This window comes from Papilio machaon, chromosome W (assembly GCF_912999745.1).
Source record: "Papilio machaon chromosome W, ilPapMach1.1, whole genome shotgun sequence".
Classification (NCBI taxonomy): Eukaryota; Metazoa; Arthropoda; class Insecta; order Lepidoptera; family Papilionidae; genus Papilio; species Papilio machaon.
This window is the reverse complement of record NC_060015.1, coordinates 9,276,671-9,299,703: the sequence shown is the minus strand read 5'-3', so window position 1 is coordinate 9,299,703 and position 23,033 is coordinate 9,276,671. Positions and strand designations below refer to the sequence as shown.

General features: G+C 34.5%; 4 protein-coding genes across 4 annotated transcripts; 3 read left to right on the top strand and 1 right to left on the bottom strand.

Moving 5' to 3' along the window:
* Positions 1–6,859: 6,859 nt before the first annotated feature.
* LOC106718324 (E3 ubiquitin-protein ligase RNF181) lies at positions 6,860–7,755 on the top strand. Its single transcript, XM_014512383.2, has 3 exons — positions 6,860–7,028; positions 7,145–7,319; positions 7,474–7,755. Exons 1-3 carry the CDS (start codon positions 6,898–6,900, stop codon positions 7,606–7,608), a joined length of 441 nt encoding a protein of 146 aa, XP_014367869.2. The 5' UTR covers positions 6,860–6,897; the 3' UTR covers positions 7,609–7,755.
* A 1,222-nt stretch (positions 7,756–8,977) lies between these two features.
* On the top strand, positions 8,978–19,361 carry LOC106718973. The gene is made up of 23 exons (XM_014513202.2): positions 8,978–8,996; positions 9,971–10,077; positions 10,224–10,341; positions 10,729–10,788; positions 11,285–11,465; positions 12,557–12,657; positions 12,736–12,816; positions 12,908–12,943; positions 13,032–13,070; positions 13,144–13,188; positions 13,275–13,404; positions 13,489–13,627; positions 13,741–13,867; positions 14,151–14,384; positions 14,468–14,918; positions 14,996–15,469; positions 15,634–15,789; positions 15,922–16,048; positions 16,328–16,464; positions 16,872–16,892; positions 17,096–17,260; positions 17,366–17,552; positions 17,584–19,361. Exons 1-23 carry the CDS (start codon positions 8,980–8,982, stop codon positions 19,206–19,208), a joined length of 4,758 nt encoding a protein of 1,585 aa, XP_014368688.2. The 5' UTR covers positions 8,978–8,979; the 3' UTR covers positions 19,209–19,361.
* Positions 19,362–20,531: 1,170 nt separating this feature from the next.
* Positions 20,532–21,320, bottom strand: LOC123723226 (uncharacterized protein CG16817-like). The gene has a single exon (XM_045685807.1). The coding sequence runs from the start codon at positions 21,200–21,202 to the stop codon at positions 20,711–20,713; it is 492 nt and encodes a 163-aa protein (XP_045541763.1). The 5' UTR covers positions 21,203–21,320; the 3' UTR covers positions 20,532–20,710.
* Positions 21,321–21,579: 259 nt separating this feature from the next.
* On the top strand, positions 21,580–22,633 carry LOC123723224. The gene is made up of 5 exons (XM_045685799.1): positions 21,580–21,649; positions 21,720–21,850; positions 21,928–22,026; positions 22,123–22,266; positions 22,451–22,633. Exons 1-5 carry the CDS (start codon positions 21,598–21,600, stop codon positions 22,616–22,618), a joined length of 594 nt encoding a protein of 197 aa, XP_045541755.1. The 5' UTR covers positions 21,580–21,597; the 3' UTR covers positions 22,619–22,633.
* The last annotated feature ends 400 nt before the right edge of the window (positions 22,634–23,033 follow it).

Below are 23,033 nucleotides of genomic sequence, written 5' to 3'. Positions count from 1 at the left end.
AGAGGGATGCATGATTATAATTTTAACCATGATAAATTAAAAAAACAACGAAAACAGTGAGGTATTTTTATTTTTTTAAGAAAAAAAGGATAGAATACAACATGTAAAAATATAACATTTTTACTTAATCATAATATAAATACAAACATTCTCATTTTTTATCAACATGTTAATTAGTTATTTATGTATGTACGACTAGAAATTAATTGAAACCTTTGCCTTCCACCATCGCTTGGGCACAGTATTTCGGGAACTGAACAACTGATAATAAGAAATCAGCTAAGCCCTGAAAAAATAATACAAATAGATTAGAAATCTTCTTAACATTATTAGTCATAATTAAAAGGACTATTTTTAATGGCTATCATCCTTTGTCAATAAAAAAAAACACTGTCTAGGCATTGATCATTACCCAAGCTTGGCGTAAATAAAGTTTATCAAACCGGTTAAATTGAAAACGAGAGTAGTAAATAATAATTGTGCAATGCAGTGTATAATTTAACGATAAAGTTGTTGTTTAATATTAATTTTTACTAATGGAAAATACTAACCTCTAAAGGTTCTATGCATACAGTGAAGGGTAGTACTATAATGTATATCCCCGCAGCTATTCCTGCGACCCAAAATGCTATGAATATTAGGATCACGAGCCAGATTATTGAAAGCAGTACGTTCCCCATTGTCTGTAACAAAAAATAAAGCATTTTTATTATAACACAAAAATTGTAGTCATCAGTCGTACATTCATACACCTACGCATGTATGCACGTTGGTTAAGTAAAATACGCGGACGAAGTCGCGGGCACAGATAGTTTAAAAAATGTTACATAGAAAACCAGTCCTTAATCAGTCGCGTTACATCATTCATCGTTTTATGCGAAGATTCTGAGTAAACTATGAATTAAGGTCAGACAGAATCATTTATGACGTGGTACAGAAATATAACTCCACAAATTAGAAATAATAAGGCAAGTTGTTATTTAGTAATATGAAAATTGAAACAGTATACCCAACTATTGATTTCCACTATCGAAACTCTATTACAAAATATAATAATGTTATAAGTTATACTTTCATGGATGTTATTGCTCAAAAAACTGACGACTTAACGTGGGTAGACATATACATATGAACCGGTTCCGAATTGTGTTTATTTTGTAGCCTTACATGCGTGTTTCCCGGTTACCGGTCAATCGGCCCATTAAGAAAGAATTTCTCAATGTGCCGACTGATTGGTAGGCCAATCAGCCTAACCGGAAACATTCTCTTATCACCGTGAGTTTCCACTTAAATAATAGAAAAAGCATATCCCTTTCATTCTTTTGGAATGAACCGAGATATCAATATATTTCGTACAGGTATTTCAATAGTAGAACGGTTATTCTTAAACATTGTGTCATATTGCTTACTATCTTATAACAAAGGTTAATGTAGTGTTTATCACGAATGACTTTCAAGGTTTAATTAATTTTTACATTAACGCTACACGCATTTAGTTGCTATTGAATAACTGGCGCGTGGTAACACGATCGTTTAACGAAAATAGTACTTGATTCGCTCTAGTTAGGTTACCGATCACATTCTTATTTGTCCACTCGTATCAGTGAACGCATATCGGTTGTACAATGTGATAAAGCTAAAAAAACACGTAGTTATTCGGTTTAATTTTATATGATACAAGTTCGTGAGTATCGATGAATTATTTTTCCTGAAATAAACGGTGCGAGATGCTATTTATTTCTGAGAAATATCTGTTTACTACAAAACGTTAGCGAACCAACATAATTATATTGTATATTTTGTAAAATAAATTATTACAGTTTTTTTATATTTCATATGTATTCTCAATCTAATCTTTTAAAACGAAATACAATGCTATTGAAGGTTAAGGTTACGTTTGTAGGTTACTTAATAATCAATATCAATATAAATGTTATAAAATAATAATGTATGAATATGTGTATTGTATGGACTTAATTCACTGTTTTTGCTTTAGGACTATTACCTCTAGGTATAGTCGATATCCTTATGATTTGTAAATATCTAGCTATTCACAGTTTCGTTTGCACAATGATAAGACCTAGATGAGCAATTAATTAGTAGGTAATTTATTAATAGCTTAATTCTTAACTCTTAATTTTTCAAGGTTTTTATGATATAAAAGCATCTAAAAACATGACTACATAATAACATTAGTTACTTTGAATTAAGATGACTAAGTGCACATTATTTATTTTTAACAATGTTTACTTATTTATCTGAACACTTTTCGCTCTTTCCCGTGTGTACAGGTATAATAAACTGATGACTTCACTGCCAAGGGCAGATTAAATACGTGTACCAATTGTTTACTGATTTATCATATCTACATGTATGTATATTATGTACACATGTAGTTTCTTAAAACTCGCATAAATTTGAAATTATACTTTAAAACGCAAGACTTTTGCATTATTTATATAATTATTGTAGTATTTATATTTGTACAGACATACATATATTATATCATAATCACTCTGACTGACCTTGCCCACTCGTTTGATGGATCTGTATCGGTAAAGTAAATGAGTCCACTTTTTTAAATTCGTGCCACCGTTCTATTAGAGAAATTTCAATTACACACGATATTAATTAAAATATTTTACTTTCGATTAGCGTAGCTTTCTAATTATAAAATTAACGCTGAATAGAAATCGGATCTTGGATTGGATCATATTCTAGTATTCTATGTCAAAGTGAAGCATTCTGGTACTTAAAAAAAAACCGCGCCACTATACAAATAGGAACATTGTTTAGTTAGCAAAGTGCTAATTGACACTCGAACTATACACGCCATACACACCTTCAGGCCCATCTATCGTCCCTCAGAAAAATCTTATATGAAACACATCAATGGGGGGGAGGAGGCTGCGGTGCAACCGCGTTAATTTAGTTTATAATGATGTCACACGATAGTTAAAACGATATTAATAAATTTATTACAAATCGGTTTTAAATTGTCTAATAATACAACGTAAACATTTCGTCCCTTTGCTTCCTAAATTATGGTTACTATTAAATTGTTATCTAAATCGATAAAACTTTCGCGCTTATCAATGAACGTGATGTCATCTTAAAGTGCACATGTTTACGTCCGGTGAAAGTCATATAAGTACTCGTACCTATCTATTTAGGGTCGAAGAATGCTTGGGAGCGTGGGACATGAGTAGGTTTGATAATTTAACACAACGGTTTCCATTTCAAACCGGTAACAAACCCGTTGCACTACGCTTGCCTTATATTTGTAATGCATACGCAAGAGAACGAGTTTTAGTAAACTCCTACGAATAATAAGTATTGTTTATACCAAGCCAAGATAATGTAGGACGCTTAAAATACTTCAGTAAACAAGTTTGAATTCTGTCGTTATGTAAGAAAAAACAAATTTTATCTTGTTTCCAAGAAGTAATATTTAAATCGATTTAAACATAGTTAACCTACATGTTGATATTGCCATTTTTATATCGATTACTTTTGAATTTCATATAAATGTTTACTTAATCTTAAATCTAAATGGTTACGGTAATTTGGTTTTTCAAATAAGAAATCCACCATTTAAAAGATATAACATTAACATATGGAAATGGAATGGTTATAAAATTCATTTGAAACTTAAATATTATATAAATATCTTACCAAAAATAAGTATGTTCCTTTAGTAATACAATAAAAATACTTATCACCACACACAATCCGACTATTCAACGGGCGTTCTGATATGAGACTGCGTAAAAATACAGCTCGTAAACACTACCTACACGAACACAATATATGTAGTATATACACATGCGACCAAACGATGACGAACGTCGAGCTAGGCGAAGTGTTCTCATTGCTTTATTTTAATGTCAGAAAACTCGAAATAGGGCTTTAGTTTGCACCCAAAATTGGGTCAGTGGACTTTCTTGCCCATGCGCATGGGTAAAACTACCTATTCAAATCAACAACAACAACTCACGCGTGACCCGGAAAGGTAGGCAGGGAGTATTCCATTTGATGCGATCCTGGCATACCTCTTTCATACATCTACGCTCGCATTTTTTCTCTACTGTTTTTCTAGTCTCAATACCGCCTTTCTTGTGTATATCACCACCACCAAACCATGCCTTTCCCAATTTTATCTTACATAATCTCTGACCCCCTCATATGATTTTCATATGAAATTCCCAGGCTCGCTTAATTTATCATCAATTATGTTCTGATATTATTAGTGTCATAAGACATCCGATCGTAATTAAAGACCGTCTTTATTAACTGTAGGTACACTGTGACCACATTGTACATGTGTACACATTGTCGTATATTTTGCATGCATAATGTGTCCTAGTTCGCAACTCAACGCCTTGCCTTATCTGGTTGAAGAATGTTAGTTTCAAGGTCTTATTTCATTCTTAAATCAACAGCGGGGTCCATATCACTACCATTTCTCTTACAATTATTAGGTCCTTACATATGAAATTGGCGTTTTGTATGGGAGGAACAAAAAGTCGAATATTTTTTAATATAATATATTTAATTAATCAAAGTATGAACCATTATTTTCTATGCACTTTTGCCATCTCATAGGTAGTTCATTGATCCCTTTACTAAAAAAACCAGTCGGACGGGAATCAATAAAATCTTTGAAGGCGATTTGGACTGCCCCATAGGAGTTGAATTTTTTCCCTTGCAAGAAGTTATCCAAATTTCGAAAAAAATGGTAATCTGTTGGAGCAAGGTCCGGGGAGTACGGAGGATGTCTTAGACTTTCCAATTGAAGCTCTTCTAATTTAGTAGCCGTCTGTTGCGCAGTGTGTGGTCTAGCGTTGTCGTGAAGCAGCAGTGGCGTGGAGCGATTGACCAGCCTAGGTTGTTTAGCCGCTAGCTTTTCCATCATGGTTTGCAATTGCTGACAATAGACATCAGCCGTAATAGTCTGGGCAGATTTGAGAAAACTGTAATGAACAATACCGGCACTAGTCCACCAAACGCTTACAAGTAACTTTTTTGGGGTTAATTTTCGCTTGGGGCAGGATTTGGCTGGCTGGCCAGGATCCAACCATTGCGCTGAGCGCTTCCGATTATCGTAAAGAACCCATTTTTCATCACAGGTAATGATTCGGTTTAAAATACCTTCATTATTGTGCCGGTTTAGTAATGTAACGCAACAGTCGACGCGCGTTTGCCGGTTTGCTTCAGTCAATTCGTGAGGTACCCACCTTTCAAGCTTTTTAATCTTCCCAATTTGCTGCAAGTGAATTAAAACAGTTCTATCACTAACATCGCAGCCTGCAGCTAACTCGGACGTGGTTTGCGATGGATCCGCTTCCACAATAGCCTTCAACTCTTCATTATCAACTTGAGTCTCAGGCCGTCCACGGGGCTTGTTCTGCAGATCGAAATTTCCAGAACGAAAACGTTGGAACCAAAAACGAACTGTGTTTTCTTTTGCAACACGACCGCCATACACATCATTCACCCTTCGAGTCGTTTCCGCAGCACTAGTGCCACGGCGGAACTCGTACTCGTAAATAATGCGATATTTTAAGTTTTCCATTTTGTAAAATGAGTGACGCAAACAGAAAAAAACAGAAGAAAAAAAACAAATGAATGACGGTCATCGAACCACAAATACATGAGTCTATAGCTGTACAAATTTGAATTTGGAATTCCTTACCAAAGAGGAGAAATTCGTGATTAAAGTGGCCAGTACGAAAAACGCCAATTTCATATGTAAGGACCTAATATAATATAACTAGCTGTCGCCCGCGACTCCGTCCGCGCAGAATTAAATAAAAAAATGTATAAGTAGCCTATATGTGCTTCCAGACTGTCCTACATCTGTACCAATTATAGCAAGATCCGGTCAGCCGTTCCGAAGATACCTTCAAACAAACAATCACCCAACCATCCATCCTTCCATCTAAACATTCGCATTTATAATATTAGTAAGATAGTACAGTCAAAACCGTTTATAGCGACATCGTTTAGAACAACATACCGGTTAAATTGACCAAAATCAAAGGTCCTGGCTGAATGTTATTACATATCTTTCCTATTAATACCTGTCACCGGTTGTTACAACTATCGGTTTTTACGACTCAATATGAGTAGTCCCTTCGATGTCGTTATAACAGATTTTGACTGTAGTTTTATTTACTTACTAACTTTGCCGTAAATCTACGGTTCAAATAATAACTATAATCAACTTGTTGACTACACAGGAATACAAACGAGCTAACGTGGAGGGTGGAGGCATGTGTTACGCTAATTTAGCGGGACTGAGTATATGTTTTTGGGTATCTTGGCGGCTCTTAACTTTGGACGAGTTGCTGCGCAACACAATTTTAGGTGAAGCAGGATGTGGGGGGAAGGGCACTGGCCATCGGATGACCATGGACTGCCAAGATATTTGAAAAGGCCTATACAACGAGTATTTTTCTTCTAAGGATAACCTCATTCCCTTCTCTATTTTCGCCTACTATCTGCTCCTTTTTATCAGAGTGAAGTTCTGGGGTAAAAATAAATAAAGGAAATCAATACGAACACAGGTAATACAATAACATACTAGTACTACTAATGTAACTTATATTACAATGATCTATTTTTTTATTGGCGTGTAGGCCTTCGTTTTCTATAATTTAAAGTCGAAATGTTTTGGCTTAAAAGTCTTGTTACGAGACCATAAAATCTTAAAAAATCATTATGTCAAAGTCAAATTAGACATCAAATATTTTATGCTCTGTGGCCAAACCTATCAAAACAAATTTTTCAGTGTCAAAATGCAATGACTTGTATTAAATAGATTTGTTAAAATTGTAAACACTTACAGTGTACACAAAGAAAGGGTTTCTCAAAAGGCGATAATTGTGTTGAAACATGGATTATTTTCAAGAGATGGGATGGAATGAATTGGCAGATGGCGAGCAACCGGATCACATACTTCATATCGCAAGGTTCCTTATGGATTATGGTTTTGATAATGATAATCCGAACATGCAATGGCCCAGGTAGATAACTTATGTTATTTAGTACCATAATATAATTATTTCAAAACTTTGGTATTAGCTATGGTCATTATTTTCTCGATATTTCTATTAAAACATGAGTGTTTCAAAATTTTTAGCCTACCACCACCTGCATCGAAGGAAGTTGTCAATAATTTGCCAGAAATCACAATTGATACTGAGGAAAAGAACTGTCCTATATGTCTTAAAGAGTTTAAAATAAATGAAAAGGCAAAGAAACTTCCTTGTGAACATTTCTTTCATCCTACATGTATATTAACTTGGTTGAATAAGGTAAAAAAAGTTTGTTTTTATTTTGGTGCTTAAATTACTCTTATTGCATAACAAGTCTGGTAGTATTTGATATTCCACATTTGTGTCTTAGTAAAAAAGAAAAAGTATAAGACAGTAAATAATATTTATAACACCTAATTTTTTATATTTTCAGTTAAATTCATGTACTTTCTGCCGATTAGAACTTAAAACTGATGATGAAGCTTATGAAAATTTCAAAAAAGAAAAGAAGCGAGCTCAAGAAAGGGTTGAAGATCTTGAGACTTTGCACAATTCAATGTTTTGTTGATTCTTAAAGCATTCCATTTCTTTCATCATCCTTATACTGTCAGAGTTAAATGGTTACTAGAGGAGACACCTAAAGTAGATTTGGTATGAAATATCTACCTTTGGGACTGCTTAAGTAAACATTATATGACAGTTAATTTGTTTATTTATGCACTCTTGAAATGGCGGATGTTGATGATGGGATCACTCTCAAACCAAATATACACTTATAGACTGATTCGGAAAATATTTATTCTTACTCAAACATATTGGATATAATTTAGTTGATACAGGATCATTATTAAATATGTATATAAAAGTTAAACAGTTATTTTTGATTACTAGACATCTTACTTATTTGAGAATTTAAACGGAATTAATTTATTATAACATACTTCAAACTTAAGAAAATAATACTGACATTCCTAATTCAAAATAATTTAAACATACTATATAAAAAGCCAAGTAGGTCAGAATTATCAAAAAGAGTATGTATAGGTATATTCTGAGATTACCAAATCAACATGCACTACCTTCACCATATATCTTATAAACTGCATATTAAAAATATAATGGATATTAAAATAAATGAAACTATCAAGTTGTATTAATACTAATAGGTCATTTGGAAAGTCATTTCGTTTTTTCTCAACTTAGGATTCATGTATTTTCGAGGAAGATGCACCACATACTGGAAGATTGGAGCTGATAAAGGCATTATTAAACATAGAAAATACATTTATTACATAGACATTTAATACATAGACACTAAAGAAAAAAATCACGAACCAGGAAGAGAGAATTTATGGATTTATCTGTCATGGTGTGAAAATTATTTAAAATTAACTTTTAGGATAACTTAATGATAATGGTGTTAGATTTTTCCTTTTACTGTATGAAAATAAAGCTGTTAAAATTCATTTAAATTTGTGAAAATTATTTTTATTAATATTTCTTTCACAAAGTCTCACATCCCATGTTTTAACATTCTTGGTTTAATAGATATGTTATAATTAAAAAATAGATTACATTATTACACATTAGATTACAGATTATTACATTAAGTAGTAAACACTCAAATTAAATACAATTTCTGCTATACAGTTAGTCTGTTATTTCAATTAGAGTTTATTTTTGAAAAAATAACATTTAAAAATAATGTTATTTATATGCAAACTCATTTGAGTCTTTTTATATATTCTATATACCTTTGACTATAGTCAAAGAATTGACCAAAGACATTATAATTCTAAAATCAAAGTCATACAAATATCAGTTGATAATGTTTTATTGAAATATGTCAAAATAAACTTTTATTTTCATCTAATAATCATGTACTAAATTTTTAAGTAATTTCTTGCATAAAAAATCACGAAATTTTTATTATTTTACAATGGATCGCAAAAAACAGTAAGCAAATATTTATATTATTTGAATTGCATAAAAGCAAAAACAAACGTCATATTCAGTTTAAAAATTAGAATGTAATTAATTACCATTAAGTTCAAAATACATATTTTGTAAATCAGAGCATAAAATACCAGCAGCTGTAAAAAACGCAGAACATTGCGGGAACCTTGAAATGGTTGCGTTTGGGGCAGTTATTCAAAAAAATATAGATGTCTATGGTTATCCCATTAAAATATACTTTTACCTATAATTACTAAAACTGGTAAAACATTCACGAAATTAAAAGGGAAATAGAAAATGTGGATAGTTTTCAAAAGTATCCTCACATCGTGGGGATTATTTTGTGCAATTGACGTGTTCTAAATCTAATGGATATTCTGGGTATATTCTTCCCTAAAACTCAGTGCCGTCTTTAAGGCAGGGCCCGCAGGGCCCTGGCCCGAGGCCCCGAGGTAGGCAGGGGCCCCACAATTCTGAAAATTTTCGATATACAACAACAAATTTTATAACATAATAAGAAAAATATCAAATCACACACTTGGTAAAATAGAATGTCACAATGTCACGGATGACGTCACTTTCATATATTTGTATATGAATAAATATAAGAATTGTTCTTTGTATAGATTATAATATATGGTTTTCATTCAATTTTATTTAAATTGGTGGGGTATTAGTTTTTTAGATTCAAAAAATTTATTTATTGAACTCTCATATGTGGGGTGTTAAGAGACGGGGTTACGATTTAGCCTATTGCGTTATTGTAAACTGAAAAATGATAAAGTTAAAATTTAAGGATTTTCCATCCCTTACATAGGCCCCAGCCAGTACCTTGGCCCATAGCCTCGTTGATCCTAAAGCCGGCACTGCTAAAACTATTAACAGATATGAAAATAATGAAACAGTTGTGTTCTATTAACTAAATGTAAATCAAATACGAAAATGATTTTTTTTAATTTTTGCTTTCATTTTAGTCCCTGTAGATGTCCAGGAAATAACAAGAAATTTTGTAAACGTATCCAATTTACGGATTGTAAAAATGTTCAAGAAATTATTGAAGCTCTCTTATTTCAAGAGGAGCGTAAGTACTAAAGATTTTTTTTTTTTACCTTTATTTATACCTAGAATAGGATGGGTACTATCGCACTCAAAATAAATGATCTTTAAAGGGGCCCTTAGTAAAGATTTAATAATTCTAAACTCTCATTCTTTCAATTAATATTTTAGTTGAGAAAGAATACAAAAAATGCAAGACTGTTCAACGTCCATATTTCAAAACCAAGCCATTTAAGCCACGCCATTACAAAGACACGTGCGTGCCTATGACTCCATCCATGCATACTAGGTAATGATTTCTCTAGATATACGTAAGTTCTTTATCGATCAAGAAAAATAACTTAGATTGTGTTGGCACATTTGTTGTACAAGAAGTTAACGTTAGGTTTTTCTTAGGGAGCTCTCTCCCTCATAATGGCCTCGGTGTGGCCACAAAGAAAATCAAAGCAAACTGCACGAATAGCCCTCTTGAACGGTGCGATACCACGACCACAGACGGAAGACAGGAGTGATGCGGAAGTAATTCAGAGTTTCGTCTCATGAGTATGTGTGCCGAAGACCAAAATCTAGTCTTACTTCTATTTACTTATAAGCAATAGATGGAGGGAATGAGTATTTAGCGGGGAAGGAGCCATACAAAAATGCGCAATATTCTTATTTGTAATAATAATTTCAGGTTGCGGTATATAACTCATTGTCCTATCGAATCAATGGCACCATCTTACCAAAAGTCAAGGTAAGTAAGACTTACTGTGAGTTTCCGAGACAAAAACTATGTAAAAAATATCGTCGTCCCTGTCATTATCTTTGACGTAACAGAGATAACGATATGTTTTAAACGGAAATTTTGGTCTCAGAAACTCATGGTTAGCCAATTAATACATAAGAGGGTTGTTGAGGGAATGTTGAAATATTTGATTATTTTTGCGAGTTATGAAACTGGCTATTATATAATGAATAAAATAAATACATAATTAAAATTTAATGTTATGCAATATACATAAATAACCCCAGACAGTCGGGATTCCCTCGGCAGGGAAGAACAAACTGCCAAGTATTAGGAGAAAATGGGGAGAATCGGGTGGACGGTTCGGTCGGCGTCGAGAAGCATCACTTTCTGCTTTTGAGCTCCATACTATTTGCTATTATGTTTAAGTATGGTTTACAAGTAATATTTAATCTATATTACATTTTTGTACTAGTTCACTTATTATTATTTTTTTTTAAACAAGATCAACGCTTCCTGATTATGGCCTTGGTTCTTCGTCTGAAGAATTTGATGGCATATCAGGAGGCAGAAAGAAAAAACAAAAGAAAAAAGTGCGGTATTACGATCTCTTACCTGGAGATATACATTTGCCGGAACCAACGCCTGTCATAAAACATACACCATCAGATAAATCAATATTAAAAGTAAGTTTTAATTTGGTAACTACAACGTTCGATATGTTGTATTTTTTGATGTAATTAAAAAATAAAAATAAAAAAAAAAATAAAAAAAAAAAAAATAACATTTAATCCTTTGCACCATTACAACGTAATTAAAAACTCACATATTACAAAATAATTATAAATACAAAAAAAACAGAATTAAATAAAAATTAAATTAGACCAAGGAAATATTTATAATTAACATTGCAATGCTGACCGGATAGGGTCCTCCCTCAGCTTTGTATGCTGAGTGCTCCTCTCTGGACCACTCAGCGCTGATCTTCCGTGAAAACCCTTACGATTGTCCGCTCGCCAGTTGCAGCGGTAGATAACCAAACATAATAATTCATATATAAAGATAAATAAAAATTTCAATATTACAAAAGATAGAATATATATATAAACGAATAATACAAGAACTATGGTATAAAAGAAGTTAAAGTTATGTATAATTAACGGGTCCTAAATTCGATATGAAAGGTATTAAAACAATATTAAAAAAAAAAAAAAAAAAAACTTATTCACTATCATAACTTCAATATAACTTACAAAACAACAACTTACTTTTAAACAAATAGAAATTCTGCAACAATACAAGTCTCCCTTTTCATACTTCCCTTTCACATTTCGATAAGCAGCCAAAGAGTGCAGGAAAAGAAAAAAATAATTAGAAAAAAGATTTATTATAAATTTTCTGTTTTTGGACTTCTAATAAAAAAACTTTTAGATTTCTTTTAAAAGTTAACTTAGTTTGCGCATTCTTAATAGGTGGCGGGATATTATTCCAACACCTCGTGGCAGCGTATCGAAAACTACCTCGAAATGCGGCAGACTTATGTCGCTTTGTGCATAGTTGCAAAGACCCCTGTCTTTGTTTGGGACGGCTACCTTTGGACCACTCAAGCTTACAAAATAGGTAACTAGGTGACTGTAAATTAATTATATCAAAATCATGTTTTTGTGTTCGTATGATAAATAAAATGAGATTCAAGTATGCCAGGGTATATTGTTTTCTTAGTATATTGCAGTGAGTGTATTGATGCAACAATAATGTATGTTATTGACCAATAAAGGTACCGAGTCCAAAAACAAGCGGGGAATTTATCGGCGTGCAGCGAGCGAGTGTACAGCCTAAAGAATTACAACCTCCCTTGCCCGCGCAATCGGGACACGAGTATGTGCCAATTGCATACAAAAATTAATTAAATTAATCAGAAAGAAACGTTTAATAAATCTGAGTTGAACATTACAGATTAGTTAAACCTCACAGTGGTATCGTGATCAACGCAGATAAAGATTTTGTTGTCGATATACCTGTTGTAGGCGGACCGGGGTAAATTATTTTTATTAAATATTTGTATTAAATAATTGTATTTTTTTTTTCATATTGGTGTATTATTTATTTACATCTATTTTTATTTTAGTAGGAAAGGAGTTAAAAGAAGACGTCGTAAAGCAAGGTAACATTTGCATATTCTAATATATATTCTTGTTAATTTGTTTTTGTTTCTAATATAACAATGCTATGAATAAGCTGATTATTTACAGGATTTGTGGTTCGAAAAAATGTGCTGGAAAAAAATGTCGGTAAGTTTAATTAACTAATCAATAAAATAGTGTTTTACGAAAATTTAAATGATAAAAACTTCATACATTTTAGGAAATGCGCTGCAATTCGAAAACGGTTACGAGAAGCAAAGAGAAGGTGATATAAAATATTTAGTAATCGTTACAATAAAACATATGTTGTTGCTTTTAATTAGTTAAACATATATATTATGGTGATTTTAGCCATCATTCGGATCTTCCGTACACAACTATAGGAGTGACTGATGGAAAGCCGAGGGCTAGAGGCACACAAAAACATTTGAAAGATGACGATTCTGTCTGCGGACTTGATGAAATTCCGAAGCCAGAACATGTACGCAATACCAAGATTGCAATGTGACATTATTAAAAAAAAAAAACTCTCACTCAATTTAATGTTGCTGAAATATTTTTCAAGGTACACATTCCAGCGAATCTCAAAAGAGGAACATTAAAAACTCACTCGTTAACAGTGTTGCCATGCACTAAAGAGAAAAAGGCTGATATCCATTACGGCATTTTAACTGGGTCTTTCAACATGTACGACAGTAAATTTGGTAAGACGAAAGTTTACTTTTATTGGCTTTACCGTAATCTGCGTCTGTGAATTATATATTTCACTGCTTAGTGTGTAAAGAGAACGACAAGAGAATAATATGTACAATGACAGGCAACAGGTCGCGAGGTCGGCAGGCGCTGACGATGAGCGTGATGGCCTACTGCCTCGCCTTCCATTACCATCCCAAGCAGTGGACGATGAAGCTCATTGACAATCTCATAGACGCAGGGGATCAGTGGTATTTAACACTTGGCTTGTTACTTTTAATCGGTCGGACCTAACAATTTAATAAACCAAATCTCTCGCAGCTTCGTGTTTCTGTCTGCACGATTATTTTTTTCACATCCACAAAACTTAAGTCGTCTAAATAAAGTTGAAGCAAACCTGATAAAGGTTACAAATCGTACATAACATCGACTCTGTTCTCGATTTCTGGATTTCTGATCTCGTTTCGAAAGGTCCTGTAGGTATCACATTCCCATGAGAGTTATGTAATACTAATGTCATTGTTGTCACAACAGGTATTTGCAATGTCTAGAAAAAGTGCACGATCATTCGTCTGTTCAAGGCATGTGCGAAGTGTTGCCATTCGGTAAAAAACAAACGTTGAATCTAAACGGGAAGCGAATGCAAGTGTTATTGGGAGAGCCTGATGTGGTGGGCTACACGATGTCTCTCGATCCGACTGTATACAATCTGTGTAGAGGTTTGAAAGCATTCTTTGCCGATAACAGGGCTGGTATCTTACTTACTCGGTAAGATGATCATTTATTTGTTAAACGTACACATGGAAAATAATTTCAAGTGTTTTATAATGTCCTGTAACTTTTTTATACAGCGTCTTGAAGCTAGTGATATGGAAGGACAAAATATGTTACTACATCTTCGACCCGGCCGGCAGAGATTCTCGTGCGTATTCAAACTTCACAAACGGCTCTGCAGCTCTAATAAACGTCAAAGATGTAGCGTCCGTGGCTGAAGTTGTTTTGGCTCGAAGTGTAGTAGAAGATCAAAAGTTTGTACTAGCTCCTATAAAGGTCCTCAAAATGGTGGACGAAAATGCAGACGAAGATTTCGAATCGGACAAAGAATTGACTCAAGCGGAAAAAGCAATGATGAGTTACAGAATTTTAAATGAGAATTGCGCAATTGTTAATGCTAACATGCATCTTGGAGACAGATGTTTCGAAGACACTAAATTCCGTCAGGCTTTACCTATTGCTGTGGTGGCAATGACCTATGCAAAAATTTCTCCTCCGAACACGTGGTTTACAAAGACTCTGGATAAAATGATGTCCATGGGCGTCGATGAACACCTTGGTGTTCCCGCTGCTCGTTTGCCCCCTTCTTTTATAAAAAAAAAAAAATATTACGTTTAGGTAACAAACTATATGTCGAATGTGCTCATCCAAAAGTCGTGATCGATATAACGATAGACAACATTCCTAATGAGATCAATCTCGGTCCGTTCGCGTGCGAGATAATAATATATAGAGAAAGAATAAAAGGGCAACTGTTTACTACTAAAGATTGCTTCCTTAACATAAAAACGGGCTTGGAGGAATTCTTTAATCGTGAATACAACAGTGGTATACTGGAATTTAACAATTATTCTCTCGCTGTATGGAGACAGAAAGACATGTATTATTTATTTGATTGCTATCCACGCACTAATGATGGTTTACGATCGCATACTGTGGGCAAGGCATGTTGTTGGATGCTATTGAACCCGGAAACAATGGCGTCGGTGTTTACCAAAAACTGGGATTACCTACCGGTTACTACTCCGTTTTGTATTCACGCATTTAAAGTACTCAAGCTAAAGAAGCGAGAACCTAAGGTAAATTATAAAGTTCTGGTCAGTTTCAGTGAAGTTGTGTTACTGTGTACATCCCTATGTACACAGTGACATGACTTGGCCGAAAATGTATGTAACTGTTGAGTGGGTTTACTAATGTTGCTAAATTTTAAATACTCCTTGTTTACATGTTGCTACTTTTGCAGAAACAAATTGTATGTACCCTAAGTGACGAGCAGTTACCTGGTGGCAAGTTCAAGAGAAGGGAAAAGTACTTGGTCTCTAGTAAAGGTCATGGCGACGGCAAGGAGGTTGTCCATGAAATTCTTGCTGCGGAACCTGTAGACGACGATGTAAGAAAGGTAAATACGTTAAATGAACCCACGATTTTATCATGATAGACAAGATTTAATTCCGCATGTACATATGTTTTTATGCATGCGGTTACAAATTCCTATTTGTTTAAATTTGTTCGTTTCCATGATTATTTTCAGTCTCGTGTCGACGAGGAACAAATGGGTGACATTATATCGTTAGTTGATAGCATACAAGATGACTATCTGCCGCCGATACCGCTGCGATACAAAAAAATGGAACCCGAGCCGGAACAACCGAAAATTGGTAAAAACCCTAACAAGAATTCAGTAACAAATGGAGGCAGTAATTATAGTATAGTTTGTGAGGGCCGTTTAAATACTAATATAATAAAAATAAATCAATCACTCGTTTCTTCTGTATACACACAATATTGAACCGATTAAAATTTATCTGAAGAAACTATATAAGACTGAGCAAGGATTCTTTTATTTTGGTTAAAAATACCCCCTCCCCCTTCCAAATGATATGATGGTTCCGTGTAATGTGTGATTGTGTAGACACACATGTGTCAATGTGTCACAGTGAACCTGGACTCGCCGACGGTGTCGGTGACGCAGGTGGTGCCGCCATGGCCGGCGCCGCGCGACAAGAGCCGCGAGCCTCCCGAGCCTGACCCCGACCCGGAGCCCACGCCGCCGCCCACACCGCCCCCCATGCCTGTAACTATATACACGACTTATTATAAATTATTATAAACATCAATTGAAACACTGAAATCTTCAAAAATAAATCCATGGACATGGCCAGTGAAATGTGTATAATTTCTCATTTCCATTAACTTTGATAATACAACTGCTATTCTTTCATATTACTTCCTATTAATTCTAAATGCGAAACTTTAAATGGATGGATATTTGCTAGCAGGTAACTAACGTAAACGGCTTAAAGGATCTGGATGAAATTTAGCATCGAGATAGATAACTATGTGGAATAGCGGATAGACTAGTTACTAAGTTTTTTCACAGTTACATTTGTTGTCTGTTTGTTCATTGTATAAATCTTTATTGAAATATTTAAACCCGTAAATCCCATTGTTTGATTGAAATTTTAATTCTTGTTTTTTCAGCCACCAGAAGGAGGGGCAGAGGTATGTGAAAATTTCCTTTAAGATATATATTAAAATAATTATACGTCTCCCAGTTAGCGTTGCTTATCCCAATAACACAAACGTAATTCGATTTATCTCAATAAAACCTTCTATTGTATTTAAAATCTTTTTAAACTGCGTGCTTTTCAGCTTATTTATTTTTTACTAACCTATTCACATTTTTTCCTTATTTTATGGTATAGGAAGAAGCAGAAGAAGAAGAGGAAGATGAGGAAGCGATACTTAGAAAGAAAGAAGAGAGGGAAAGAAAGAAAGCGGAAGAAGAAGAAGCGAGAAGGAAAGCCGAGGAGCTGCCGCCGCCGCTACCGCCGCCGCCGCCATCGCCACAGCCCGAACCTGAAGTTGCGGTACTATATTTAATTATGCATTGGCACTTGAAACTTTTGGTTTTGATTAATTCCCTTTGGATTTGAAACTTGTAGTCACGGCCTATATAATTTATTACCTTTCAGCTCGCGCCGATAGAGATTGTTGAAGACGAAGTTCAAACGTTTGAGCCGGTCGACGTGGATCGTAGGATTCTCTTGACCGAGGACGCTCGCCAGCGATCCAAGCTACGCCAGTACCGCAAGAAACTGACTCCGCCGCTGGACGAAGTTCTTGTAGAATCTACACCGTCTGAGGAACTTTATAAGCCGAGCAATTTCAAGACTTTTGAAAGAACCAAGGATGAAAGTACCGGAGGACTACGACTATTCAACTGGTGCGCCTGCATCGAGTAAATCCAAACAGACGTTAGTCGATTCTGACAAGCGCAAAGACAAGAAAACTTCCGTTGATTATACTGAACCGAAAAGCGAAACTGTTATCGGTTATCAACAGATTCAGGGCCTGTACAGAATCGAAGGAACTACTTGTCTCAATGACAGATCACCTAGTTCAGAAGTGAAGGCTTCACATTTCGTCAGTTTAATTGCAATGCTAATGGCCGCTATGCATCCAATAAGAACATGGGATCATTTCATGGTCGACACGTGTATCGAAAAAGGCTTAGAGATATTTGAAAAGGCGACGAATTTAAAAGTCTGCGAAAAGAGAGTAATCAAGAACATTATACTGGAGGGAAAATTAATAGATGTCAATATTAAGAAAATTCTTGTAATAAATGAAAATCCACAGAAAACTTTAGAACAATATTTGAATGCGGTTTTAAGACGACTACGTTTTGTTATAATTAGATTCCCCGGTTGCAGTATAGTTCTATGTCGTATGGATGGATACTATCACCTTTTCGACCCAAATCCACCGCCGGCCAACGAAGAGCCGGAAGTTACGGCTGAAAGTAAAGAACCAAAAACTCCAGTGAAATCTGAACGTGCCGTGGCAACATGGACTCTGTACCGTTCTATAGATGCCGTTATTCGGAGGATACGAGCTACGGTCGCAAAAGCAGATCATCCAGAATTCTATACATTCGAACTGACATCGGTAAAATCGGCACCGAAACATTCAGCTCTGAACTATCGTCTCAGTCCGCTCTTCAAACCCGACCAAAATCCAAATTTGCCATATTTAAGGCGCAGAAAACCAAGGCCTTTGATCGACGAGAAAATGTACTGGCTAAATATTGAAATGATACCGTGGTCACGAATGAATCCGTTTAACGATGCAGGAATCAAAAGAGGCATACCAAAGTCTATGTGGAAGGACTGGGATATCGAATTTCCCGGTGATCTTTATTCACTGTGGGGTAACATACATCCTTTAGATCCGCGATTCGAGGAGGAGCACCGCGGCAAGCAGTACTTGGCCACTTGCTGTGTGGCCGCCTTCATGACGGAGGTTTGCAACCTGAGCGCCTGGACCAGCAGTCTGCTCGATGGCATCGTGTCCGGCGGCGACAAATATCACGCCAAAACATATGAAAAAGTAGGAGGTGATGTCAATCACGAAATAACTGTCGAAGATTTGGATACCACATTCAATGGCTTGTATCCGTTCACGTTTTCGGTTACCTTTACTAAAGTCATATTTGGATTCGTCTACAATACATATCCGGATAGGTTTAATTTGAGCAAAGCTTTGGAATACTTTTTCGAAAGTAATCGACTTGGTATATTGGTCAGCCCTACAAAAAATTTATCTTTTGGAAGAATAGGTCCTTCATATTTCATGTTCGATTGCCAAAGTTATGGAGCCCCAATATTTTCGCCGGGACAAGGGGCTTCGTACATTCTTAAATGTGAAAGTCTCAACAGACTAATTTACTGCATCACTGTTACATTGAATTTAAGAAGACACGGTCAGCAGTTTCATTTATACAATTTAGCTGTTAAAGCAACTGAGGCCAAATAAAGTGTTTATGTGTTGTGTACATTTTTAACAACTTTTTATGTATGATTTGCTAAATTGTATTCAATCAATATTAAGACCCTATTCGTACGGGCGCTTTTCTAACGCGCGTTAAAAAATCGTTCAAATTTAAAAAAAAAAATTCATCATCATACGGCAGCACTTTTTAAACGTGACGCTTTTTTATCGAACCAGTGATTTTAAAGCTTTAGTCGCTCTAGAGGGCTAAGTTTTAACGCGGCTTAAAACAGCGACCGTGCGAAAAAGCGCTGACTAGCCAATTTGGAACCATGGAATTTTGGAAATGTTTCATCAATGTTAAGTAGTATATTCTATCTATAAACATTTACAAAAACACTTTATACAAAGAAAGCAGGAGAAAATTGAGGAAAAAAATATATAAGAATGATAAAAGGACATCTTATTTATAAGATGAATCCCGATTATTCAATAAGCATCAGCTTATAAAGACGAACCCAGTCATGAGACTTAGCTTGTCTTTATACTTTCTACCAAACTTCTTATTTATAGATACAGAAAATATAACGAGATGAATACTATAACTTGACATTGGTCGGTGAGGGGGATAGTGAATCTATACTGTTACGCATACATTGTGCAATTTTTCCTAAAGAATTCCCTGCCCTATGAGGTCTGATAAATTTATGGGACAATAGGTTTGTATAATATTTCATGGCCAAACTTTTATTAAACTTGAATATACTTACTGCTGTACTCATTACTACCTAGGCTGCTGAATGACTGATTGATGCCTAGTTCTCTACCGACTGACTGAATAATTCCCTTCCCCAGCTCTCCCTCATCCACCTCTTCCTTTCAGTTATCTAAAGTCTAAATCCTTTGTTCATTATGAAGCTCAAAAGCTATTTGTAGAATTTACAGGGGTATATAATTCAAACACAAATATATTTTTAAATTTACTTTTATTCTGGAGTAACATCAGAGTACATTATGGATAGGCCAACAATTTTTTCATGCAGATCAAATTTTTTTTCAATTCAATACAAACTTATTTAATATAGTTTTATTTGAGAATTTGTGAACTAAATTTTCATCATTATAACCATTTTACTTAAAATTTTAATGATGTAATATTTGAAATTTATTGATACATGATGTGTGGAATTTTTTTTTGCTTATCACTAGAGCTCGGTAATTCTTTTTACTAACCAAACAGTTCACCAACTATATAAAAAAAGGATAAGGAAAAAATTATTACAATTTGGATGAAAAAGAAAACAAAACATGTGTTTTCTTTCTAAAATTATGAATCATTAAAAATGATGCACTAATAAATATAAAGAACATAATTTGATCATATGAGGGTTTTTATAACAAAATCATAGATTTCATGAGTTAAAACACATGTGTGCTGTTCAACTATTACACCTGGTAATGTGAAAAAAAAATTAGGTACTTAAAACTGTGTAAACCTTAACATACACATTGAACTGCATTTTAAGGCACTAGCACTACAAATAACTTTACTCTAGATCCGGCAAATTGTCGTCGTCGGAATCACTTTCCAAATCATCAAAAGATGGTTTCTTATCACCGGCACCTCTGTCGCCGCCCATAGCCTCCAACATTTCATTGAGATTTAAAGCTCCCGCATCCTCGACTTCTTCGTCATCCTCATCACACCACTTGTTAAAGTCTATTTTCAAATAATGTGGTTTCTTCTTATCACTCGTAAGTGATGACCAAAAACGACCAGTCACATTTTCTTTGCGAAGCACCATTTCTATGCACCTACCTTTATTCACAAAGTTGCTCTTTTCGGGTATAACAGCATCGTGTAAAGGTATTGTAACTTCATATGTTTTATTGTCTCGTACATTAATACCATTAAAATAAACAGAGCTTTTCTCTATTTTAATGTCCGGATCTTTAGCCTCAACGTTAAATGTGAGGAAAACATCTTCTTTGTTCTGTGCCCACAAAACTGGCGGAGGGCAGGCAGTTTCGTTTGTCATGATTGTTCTACCGTAGTTATTTTATTAATGATAAGAATGAAATATTTAAAACTGATTGAATTATATGAATTCACGTTTCGGTAAATTCTAGATTTCTTCAACTTGATTCGCCGACCAATTCCGATTCGCACATTTGCTTGGATAGAAAAAGTAAATGTTGCCACTTTTTTTTGTAGATGTTTACTAATTTGTTTAACTTTAATTTCACAACTGCTAACTAATAACCTATAATATAATTAAATTCTACAATTAATTTTTATAAAAATAAATTATTGAATTTTAGTAGAATGTCTTCGTTTGCGAGGCTGCCAATGTAAAATATGATTATTTATTTTAAATATTCTTATTGGTAAGACTTTAATCATATGACAGTCATTCGTCTGCATTCAAGAAATATGGGTGTAACAATGGCTCTATTTTACCTAACTCTTGTTTTATCAATCCTCGGTAACTATAATATATTTTAGATTTGCTGTATCGTATTTTTGAAAGAGCTAATCGAATTTGTGTTCCCCAGGTGCAAATGGTGCTGGAGTATTTAGTGTGCTCCATAGCCCCGAGTCCTTAAAATTCTCGGGTGCGTCTGAAGTCGATGAAAGCTTACTAAAAGAAGTATTGTCGGCTGGTTTTGGTCTATCCGTTGACAAGGTATTCATAGATTTCGGTATATTGACGAGTTAATTAATTTACAAGTAATTATGACATTCATAAATATTGCATTTCAGAACTCTGCATGGAATGGATTATCAATAGTAGATCCATTCAACACTCCAGAAGCCATTGTCGAAGTTTATGTCGAAGGTGTATCTAGCCTTGGCAGTATTGTAAGTATTACATCTCAGTCACTACAGTTTTTTCATATTATAGTGCAGTACTCAGGTAAGACAGCAGTACTTATATTTAACATTTTGTTTATGAAGGTTGAAGCAAAAGCGAGAAATTATCCATTAGTCGTGGATGAGTATGAGCCGGACACATTCAAAGTTATCAAACACAGAATTGAGCAGCGATTCAGCAATGGTGGTAACACCCTCATAAGTATCCAGCTGTCCAACCCTGGAGAGGTAATATTTTACTCTAATCACAAATAAGAAAAGTTGACTTGACATACAGTTATATTTGAAAAAAAAAAGTATTTAAACATACCTTAAGTATTTGACAAGACAAGTATTTAAATTCTTTGACCAAATTTTTAATTGATACCAAATAATAAATAATGATATAACAATATCTTTAATGTTCATTCAGTTCCAGTCTTTCTCTGGCGTGTTTGGTGAACTGTCGCCACCAAAGGTTCCGAAACAAACACTACAACATTTGAAAAGCGATGTTGAAGAAGACTATCAATTTTTGGCTGAATTAGAGGCTTTGAAACTTTTCATTAGCAAGGTAAGTTTTGCTACAATGTGTATCTAGCCTTGAGTGTTTTCACACCTCATTGATTTGTGTTTTGTACTAAATACACCAGAAAAAATATTTATATGAGGAGTTCAAGCAATTTTAATCGTGATGAACCTCTTGCTAATCAATATTTAATATTATCTGGCTTTGCTAGAACCTTTTCTAATAAAGTTGATATGATTACACTAATAGTCTAAGAGCCCGTGAACCCCAGACCTTCGTTATTTTATAAAAGCTGAAAGTTTGTCAGCGCATGCTCCCAACACAGGTAAGAACGATGGACTATTATGAAGTTTGGGTTACCGTGGCTTTGGCAGGTAAACGGTACTAAAGGTGTGTAAAATACCGATCTAAATTCATCAAATAATAAAGTGTGATTTTTTGGTATTACCTTCAGAATATTATTAAAAATCACGTTATTGATTGCCAG